General features: G+C 42.7%; 1 protein-coding gene across 2 annotated transcripts; it reads right to left on the bottom strand.

Annotated features, from left to right (window-relative positions):
- Window positions 1-696: 696 nt before the first annotated feature.
- f7i (coagulation factor VIIi) lies at window positions 697-3,699 on the bottom strand. 2 transcript variants are annotated; one of them, XM_059552329.1, is made up of 8 exons: window positions 3,542-3,698; window positions 3,233-3,396; window positions 3,126-3,150; window positions 2,450-2,563; window positions 2,247-2,384; window positions 1,920-2,023; window positions 1,718-1,838; window positions 697-1,366 (listed from the first exon to the last, which is right to left on the bottom strand). In XM_059552329.1, exons 1-8 carry the CDS (start codon window positions 3,597-3,599, stop codon window positions 750-752), a joined length of 1,341 nt encoding a protein of 446 aa, XP_059408312.1. In that variant the 5' UTR covers window positions 3,600-3,698; the 3' UTR covers window positions 697-749. The 2 variants fall into 2 exon arrangements, with proteins under 2 accessions (XP_059408312.1, XP_059408313.1); XM_059552330.1 differs by lacking the exon at window positions 2,247-2,384 and having other exon boundaries at window positions 3,542-3,699.
- Between the last annotated feature and the right edge of the window lie 6,090 nt (window positions 3,700-9,789).

Genomic DNA, 9,789 nt, shown 5'->3' on the forward strand with positions numbered 1-9,789 from the left:
AGATATTTTTATGCAAAATAACTTACAAATGAGGAATACAACAACTGCCTCTTTGTCGGCAGTTTAATCATCTAAAGATTTTCTTTCCTCTTTAAAGGTCAAAGAGATTAAAATGAGTTGTTAATTTTCTTTTATTGTAATATCTGAACTTTATCTGTATTTTATTCACCTTATTTGTCAGTGCGGAAGTAAGCTGTTTTCTGTCAGACTTCCGCTTCATTAGCCGTGGGAAATAACGAGAAGAATAAAAAAGTGCAATAAATGGTAAACCTGTTTGTGCTAGAATAAAGTGTGTTTATCATTAAGAAAACACATTAAAATAATATGGTAAGACACACCAGTTTGCAGCATTAAGCAGCAAAATGGGCTGTTTTGTAATGCTAAAAATAGCTGGAAGCAGATTACACTGGAAGGCAGACACATTTAATTTACAAATGACTGTGTGCATTCTTACAGGTAAAATAAGTTGGATAGAGACTAATATAAAATACACAAAATGTGCAGAACTTCTCACATCTGACCCTACACAGGGTCACGTCTGATGTATGATTAGACCAGAGGAACGTCTGCACAAGAAAATCAATACGGTTTTAGTTAATGACTGCCTAACTCTCCTTCAAACATGCCTGAATGATCCCTAAAACCTAAACACATGAAGATCAAATGCATGAATGACAAAAGCACACGTAAACAAACTCAGAGTGATTGTTTTATTTCAAAGCTCATTACATTAACCTCTGGTAGAGACATTATTTGTAAGTGGATGGAAATCCACTGATATTCAGTGGCTCAGTGTTTGTTTTCATAACCATCTCAAGCCATTTCAAAAAGTTGGCCACTTTGGTGTAAATCCCATAGTTCCCAGGCTGATTGCAGCCTTTACCCCATGACATGATGCCCGTCAGGAAGTACATTCCCTCGAAGCGTGTGACGAGCGGACTGCCATCATGTCCTCTGCAAGACTCTTGGCTGCCCTCAGTGTAACCTGCACAGAACATGTTTGCAGTGATGTTAACACCACTCTTCACTTCACACTGTACTGTGGGAAAAAGAGGTACAGCCAGCCGCTGCAGTGTGGCAGATGATGGGGCTTTTAGGCCTTTGGACGGATAGATGTTGTCCCCTGGAGTCCGCTTGCCCCATCCGCTGAGCATGTGGAAGCGGATGGCTGCAAGCTCGCTCTCTGCCAGATGTGGTGTGGGCAGGCAAACAGGCACGGTGTACACTGAACGCTTGGGCTCTTCACGGAGCTGTAGAAGGGCCAAGTCGCTATCCATTGACACAGGGTCATAGTTCTCATGGACAACCACACGAGCGACATTATACGCCTCTTCCGAGCCATCCATAACATCCAGGTCATGATCACCTGAGGACAAACCAGCTTTACATTTTTACAACTGAAAATGAATTTGTTTCACTGTTATTTTCCTGTTTATTTCTGTAAAGTGCATTGAAACACTGGTATTGTATAAAGCACTGGTTCTGAATTCCAATCCTCTGGACCCCCTTCTATGCACATTTTGCATGTCTCCCTTGTTAAACACATCTGATTAAGAACATCAGCTCATCAGAAAAGAGATCCATGAACTGAACCTAGTGTATCAGATAAGAGAAATAAAGTCCCCAGGACCGGAATTGAGAACCACTGGTATAAAGCACAACAGAAATAAATGTGACTTGACTTTACAACCCACAATGACAGAAACACTTCATATACCTGTAATAACCTTAAAACGATCCGTGTCTTTCTGATGAACGCAGTGAGCAGCAGTTATGACCCAGTTATCATCCAGAAGAGCCCCTCCACACAGACTCTCACCATTATAATCTATCAACACCTGAGACAAATAATACACTCATCAATCATTCAGTAACTCATTGTCATGACACTGCAATGTGCTGTGCACGTTTACATTTACCTGCCAAGGACAATGACCTCTGGGACACTGAATTCCACCCACAAACTGTTTTTGGGAATAACTGTTGTTGTTCTGAAGTGGAACCTTTCCACATGGATATTCAACTGCAGATGATAACACAACATATTTCAAATAGAAATAGAATGTTTGGCAAGAGAAACGTTGAATGTTCTCAGGACAAATGATTGACTGTTGGAGTGCCTGTTGAAATTTCTATACCCCCTGTGTAAAGTATTTTGAATACTTTGAAAGTTTGGAGAGATCTGAAAGTCTGTAAAGTTTTTGTCATTTTTATTCTTCACCTCATAAACACAGGACTTTTCCCACCTTCGGCAACACAAGACATCCCATCAGTTCCCAGAGCATATCCTGTGGTGCATCTGCATGCACGTCTGGGTCCGGAAGCATCACAGAACTGCTCACAGCCTCCATTCACATACTGACACTTAAGCGTCTCCTCAAATCCTATTCAAAACAGCAACGTTATATGAAATGCTGCTTATTTCACACGTTTCATTATGTTCACTTACCCTTTTCACAGTATTTGCCCTCAAAGCTCTCCAGACACAGGCAGTAGTAGGTGTTGGCTAGATAGATGCATGTGCCATTGTGCTTGCATGGATTGGTCAAGCAGGGCTCCTTAGCTTATTTAAACATAATGACAAGCATAAAATCAAGTAAAAACTTTTGACATGGAAATAACTACATTTCGAAAATGTTTTGAAGATACAGAAACTTTGACTTTAGGTCAATAAATGTTTTCATGTCAGTACAGTTAGGTAGTACCTGTAATCACCTGCAATGAAATCAAAACACTCTTACATACTCATACAAGAGTGTCACTGTTACAGTACCATATTTGCCATAGTCACTGTTACAATAAAAGCCAGTAAAAAAAAACTGACATCAGAATCTGACTTTAAAGAGCTTTAGCATTTCGACAAACGAAAGCACTTTTAATAAACAGAATATAACTGTGTGTTGGTGTCATTAGCCTACAGTCAGTGGCTCCACGTTGACACGCCTGCCCTTGGAATGTGCATCCAAGCACAGCACTGATTACATATTGTTCTAAGGGGGAAAGGGTTTTACTACTATATTAATTTAATATCGTCGCCACTGTCATGAAAACAGTAATAAGAAAAATACAATGTCAGAAATACATCTGACTATTGGGGTCATATTTAACTTGACACATAAACTCACCGGAGTAACTCAGCCAAAACTGTTTCTGCAAAAGAGAAACGGAACATATACAACGTTTAAAAATAAAATAAAATATCAAATGAATAATAAGATTGAGATTGTCGTACCGCCTTCGTGTCATCCTCGAACACCTCACGCGCTTCCTCATAGTCGCAGATTTCTTCGAGGCACTCGCGCTCGAGATTCCCGCTCTTCAACTCCTCAAAGAAGCCGGAGTTTGCGCGCTTGGCGCGCTGCAGCACAGAGCTGGCATCATCTTTATCAAGAAACACTGAAAAAAACCAGAGCCAAAGATAATTTGACACGCACATTATTTAGCAGGCTGTCAGCAGTGCTCTCAAGCGAATTGGTTATATCAGGAGCATTTTAGTTCGTGCCGCGTCGCTCGAAGTTCTTATATTGTTTTGTCTTCTTACCGCCGCTTGATCCGTGAAATATCAGGACACACACCACCAGCACAACACGAGTCTTCATGTTCACCAGTGGACGCGCGAGTGTCTAAAAGTTTTCTCAAATATTTAAGAGAAGGATAGGCGTCTGCAGTGAGGGGAGGAGTGAAATAAGCGCAGTCAAGACGAGTCCTGACCTCTCAAAGAACAGACCCCTACGAGATCAAAGGTAGATATCACGTTATTCACACCCCTGCGCCGTGTTACTGATAAACATGTTATCATTTCCAGACGTGACAAAATTAACGTTTTGTATTGTATAATGCACACTTGGCACCTAGTCTATAGTAAAACGCTCATTCAAAAGCGATTTTAATATCCCGCGCTTTGAGAGCAACTCCCTGATGCGCGGCGCACAAATTAACATCCTATGGGATTTAAATCCTGCCATGATTCAAAACTGAAAATAAAGTTCTGAAAGGTTGAAACTAAGTGTTCGAAAACTCAAAATCTTACAAAAAAAAAAGTTTTGCAAGATCGAAAATAAAGATTTGCAAGCTTGCAAAATGTAAGAAAATTCCTTCTGTGTAGAAATTCCTTCTTCAGAACTGAAAAAAATTTTTTACGATGTTGCGCAAAGAATTTTTCTGCTCTGAAACTCTGAAACTCAGACTGAGCGAAAATTAAGCTTCGCAACCTCGCAACAAAAAAAAAAAAGCCTGGAGGGATGGCCTTATGCTCTTGGCCAATGCTTTGCTGTCTGCTGACGTACAGTCCAATCATGTATTTACTGGAAAGGTGGGATTGACCGACTTCTCCGCCAATGACAAAAGCGCACAGGATATGCAAAATAAACGGTCCTAAAATTTTACATTGGAACGCCTACATTGGAAATAACGAGCTTGAGCGCGCAAAAGATGCGATTTGTGAACGGCCCCTTACAAGGGACGTGGGAACTATATTGTGAGAGGGGGGGCGGGATTCTTGGGGGGGGGGGGTGTTAGTGTAGGTAGGCCTATAGTAGGCTGTGTTATGTCTCCTGATTGACTTTATGATTAGTTAAATCTGTTTTGCACATGCATCGCCACAGAGTTAACCATTTCAGACAGTACAGGACAGCCTCTGTCTCGTTCACTTCACGTCTGTGGGCACTACGCACAGTTAGGGATGGGAACCGAAAACCGGTTCTTATTCAGAACCGGTTTTGTTCTTTGAAAAGAACCGGAACCGTGAGCAATTTCTAAGTTTCGGTTCCGAAAACGGTTCTGGTGCAACATGTGACCAAGCGCTGTGAGCAGCCTTGCTCTGGTGTTCTGAATATTCGGCGTTTCCCGTAAAGCAGCGGTTCTCAATTGCAGTCCTCGCGCCGCACTGCTCTGCACATTTTGAACGTTTCTCTTGGCGCTTCAGACATTTGTTCTATTCGAACATAAGTGCCCTGCGAAGTGGACATCACAGGATATTCAGCCATTATTCCAGTTCGAAGCGAACATAGCTATATGTTCTAATCAAAGTGCATTGAAGTGTGCAAGACGTGAATTTAAATTGTATTGATTTACAGAGGTATATGATGTCAAAGTTGTCCATGTTTAAAGACGCTGCACAGCACAAATCAGTGAATGAATGTTTCGATGTGAGGTAAACTTCAACAGATTTCCCCAGCTCAGGGAGTAGCGAGCAATGAACAATTGGAACAATTGGAGTTAATTTCTAACGAGCTGATTATCTGAATCAGGTTTGTTAACATAGAGAAACGTGCAAAATATGCAGAGCAGTGGGGCGCGAGGACTGGAATTGAGAACCGCTGCCGTGAATGTCACGAACCGAATAACAGACACGCCTCCCTGCCTCTTTATTTACTGAGCACATTGATTCCAATAACGTGCATTCCACAGACTCGTTGCGTTGTCCCGTCTTTAATTGCCGAACACATTGTTTCTCACGACTGTATGTGCACTCGCGGCTTTGATAACTGTGCACATCATTTTGTCTGACTGTACACCTAACAGCAGCGCGCTGCACCTGCCGCCACTAAATGACATTAAATTTTGTCCCATATTATCATTAATATACATAGTGGCTTCAACTTGGACCACTAAATAAATAGACTGCTATTGTTACGCAAGTATGAGGGTTAGATTATTTAGTGTACAGGTCATTTCAAGAGTGATAAGCAAAGTGATAGAAAATATTTATTTTAATGCATTTTAAATGTTTAAAAATGTGGAAACCACTCATTTCATCACATCATCTCCTGACTGCATTATTATTTGTAAAATAGGGACTTTATGGAGAGTGTGTATACGTTTAACCGTTTATATTTCATTAATTAAGGCAAATTAACAAGTGTCTCAGCCCTCAAGGGACTATTTGGCCAACAAGCTTATTCCTGCTTGAAAAGCAAAACGTTATTGATAGTGTAAAAAACATCAACTTTGAAACACATTTGTCATGATTCTGCCTTCATGTCCTGATTTTTCTCTAGTCTTGAGGCAGGATCATGACAGACCCGTGTTTTGTGTACAAGCACATGGCCTTGTCTTTGGGCCATGTGCTTGTGTTGTCTCGTTTCCTTGCCCCGCCCCCCTTGTTACCCTAGATTTGTCATCATTGATTTACCTGTTCCACCTGTTGTGTTCATTAGTAGCCTCCCTTTATAACTTCGTGTGTTTCTCTGTCCCTTTGTCGGTTCATTGTTTAATATTGTCAAATGTTTAATATGGTCATATATTGTCAAGTCTTGTCTAAGTAGTTGTTTGATCCTGTTTAGTCATAGTCTAGTTTGTGCAGTGTTAGTCTAGTTTAGTCATCCTTCGTCTGTCTAGCCCTTGTTTTGCCCCCTCGTGGGTTTTGTTTTCTGTTTTTGTCTCCAATAAATCCTTGTGAGAGCATTCTGTCTGCTTTTGGGTTCATCCGCCACCATCCACATAACAGAATGAACCGAACAACAAGGAACCCAGCAGACAGTATGTCCTCCTTTGTTGAGCACAACTCAGACGACCTTGCACAATGGTGGCACCGGGCTATCGACGATGCAAGGAATGGCAAGCTGCCAATTCCTCCCCAGGGAGAGTGGTCCCTGAGAGAGTACGCTCGGGTCGCAAACGAGAGGAGATTGTTTCTACCGGATAGCCTCCTCAACTGCTACCTCATAGCGGGCCTCAACGCTCCTCCACCCCTGGCAGAACGGGAGAGGCTGATCTGCTGCTCGTTTGGTGACATGGTGGATAGTTTGTCGCGGAGGGAGTCGTGGGGTTCCACCTTGTTGTCACCATCACCCAAGCTATCAGTGATCCCGGAGGGTCATGTCCTGGCTGTGGTTACCCAGGGGAATCAGTCTGGCTCCACTTCCACCCCAGAGGCTTCAGTCTTCCCCAAAGGTCTCCGTGGCAAACGAGGGAGACGGATTTCGTGGGATTCTTCGTCGGAGTCATCCTCGGCTGAGTCAGCGCTGTCTGAGATTGCCCGTCCAACGCAAGTCACAGATCCCGCTGAGCCTCACCAACCGGCCACATGTCCGGCTCTGTCTTCCACACCGCGACCAAAGAGGAAGAGGAGGAGAAAGGGAGACTCTCGCCCTTCATCTCAGCCGGTCCCAGAGCCCGCTACTGCAAGCGCTGTCCTAAGCGCTGTCCCAGAGCCCGCTACTGCAAGCAAAAGCTCTCCCAGGTGCTGTCCCAGAGCCCGCTACTGAAAGCGCTGTCCCAGGTGCTGTCCCAGAGCCCGCTATCGTGAGTACCGCCGAGAGAGTCGCGGCCGATTCAGCTGCTGAAGCTGTCTTGCGGGCTGTTTCCGCGCATCAAGAGATGCCTGTCCTCGTCGCTGCTGACATTATGGCTGAATACTTCAGGCGTCTTGCCCAGATTCTGGAAGCCCCTGGCAAGTCAGTCAAGTCTTGTACTGAGTCCACAGATTCTACGAGCGCCGTGAGCGCCGAACCCCAGTCAGCTGCCGTGAGCGCCGAACCCCAGTCAGCTGCCGTGAGCGCCGAACCCCAGTCAGCTGCCGTGAGCGCCGAACCCCTGTCAGCTGCCAGGAGCGCAGTACCCCAGTCTGCTGCAGACGAGGATCTCCCCGATTCAGAGATGGGGAGCTCTATTCTTGTTTCTGCTCCAAGGTCACCCGCAGTGTCTCCTGTTGAGTCGCCTCCTTTCTCCCCTGTCAAACTGCCTACTGTTTCCCCCAAGTCACCCCCTCATATGTCTCCAGCCAAGTTCCCCCGGATTCCCAGTCCTCGTCCCGGAGACCCAAGACCCCCAGTCCTCCCATCCACCCTGGACTGCCCTCTAAGAACTTTGTACTTCCCCCACCTCCTCTGCCTTGTTTATTGTTTTTGATTTTGCACCCTAACCCTGTGATTTGTTTTTTCATGTTTGCCATTAGTGTTATTTGTCATGTCTTGTTGGTTTGTGTCTCTGTCCCAGTCAGTCGTGTCCCGTGTTTGATGTCCCCTTGAGGAGCGTCTGGAAGCCGCTCCTTAAGGGAGGGGTTCTGTCATGATTCTGCCTTCATGTCCTGATTTTTCTCTAGTCTTGAGGCAGGATCTTGACAGACCCGTGTTTTGTGTACAAGCACATGGCCTTGTCTTTGGGCCATGTGCTTGTGTTGTCTCGTTTCCTTGCCCCACCCCCCTTGTTACCCTAGTTTTGTCATCATTGATTTACCTGTTCCACCTGTTGTGTTCATTAGTAGCCTCCCTTTATAACCTCGTGTGTTTCTCTGTCCCTTTGTCGGTTCATTGTTTAATATTGTCAAATGTTTAATATGGTCATATATTGTCTTGTCTAAGTAGTTGTTTGATCCTGTTTTAGTCATACTCTAGTTTGTGCAGTGTTAGTCTAGTTTAGTCATCCTTCGTCTGTCTAGCCCTTGTTTTGCCCCCTCGTGGGTTTTGTTTTCTGTTTTTGTCTCCAATAAATCCTTGTGAGAGCATTCTGTCTGCTTTTGGGTTCATCCGCCACCATCCACATAACAACATTCTGATTGATGGACTAGCATTACTCAGCATTACTTACTACCTTCCAGCAACGCTACATTCAGTGAAGGTAAAATAGTAAAAAACATAGTTCATTTAAATGAAACCAGAAGCTTCCAGAAAAATTCAAAAACTACCCCACCCTACTTATTAAGATCTGTACATTGTAATATATTTTGCATTTTGACATTGCCAACCTTTAAATTAAGTTGACAGTAAGTAATAAACAGTATTGAGCGTTGAGTATTGTGCATTTTTCCTTACCACTATTTCTTAATAATTGTTTAATGATTTTAATGGAACCGGAATCAGAACAGGAACCGTTAGGTGGAACCGGAACCTGAAAATTTCTAACGATTCCCAACCCTACGCACAGTTCAGTGTGATCCAGGCACGGCGCCAGGATTACAGTTTTGGATGGGTCAGACCAATTGTGGGTGGGCCTTAAATTAAAAATGTTAAATAAAAAAATAAATAAAAAAACGTTATCCAATCACTGCTTAACCTAATAAAAAAATATTGACTAATATAGCCTACTGTTATATTATCTATGCGTGTACATAATATAGATTTTAATAGCTTGATGCTCTTTAAATATTTTGTTGCATTGTTAAAAGTTTCGGTGCATATAGACGCGATCGCTCTCCATGGTTCTGACCAAATAAGAGCACTTTGGAATCTCCATTATGCATGAAACGCATCATACCTGGGCTGCGTTTCCCGATAACATTGTCTCTTAGCGTGCTACGAAGACTCTTAAGGTATAACTTAACTAAAGGTATACTACCACTAAAGTTATATCATTGCTAGGCGTCTTCAGGGCTATCATCCACTCGCGAGGCAGAGGCGCTGGCGCCCTCATAGCAACGGCGCTGTTTTTGGTAAAACATGATTTTGACGACTTTCATTAAGTTTTGTTTTATAGAAAATTCTTTTTAAAGGATATTCGTTTTGTATAAATTGTATCTTAATTTTTATCAATGTTTTATCAATCAATTGCCCGTATTTAATAAATAAGAAGAAAATATATAGCAGACAATGTAATAACCTTAGTGTAATTGACAGAATTACTAAAAAATATTTTGCTACCTAAAAGTTAAAGATTTTTTTGTGTCACGCATGCATGCATTTCTATTTCCCTCATATTAAATATAAAATGCATGTGGACTGATATTTTTCCAATGTCTGGACTCCTTTATTAATGTAGTATATAACAAGACGTTTCAATATATTGGTATTAAATGCATTTTCTGAGAATTTATATATCAAGTTTTTACTGCAAATGTCGAAATGCGCGCTC

Source organism: Carassius carassius, chromosome 6 (genome assembly GCF_963082965.1).
Source record: "Carassius carassius chromosome 6, fCarCar2.1, whole genome shotgun sequence".
Taxonomy (NCBI): Eukaryota; Metazoa; Chordata; class Actinopteri; order Cypriniformes; family Cyprinidae; genus Carassius; species Carassius carassius.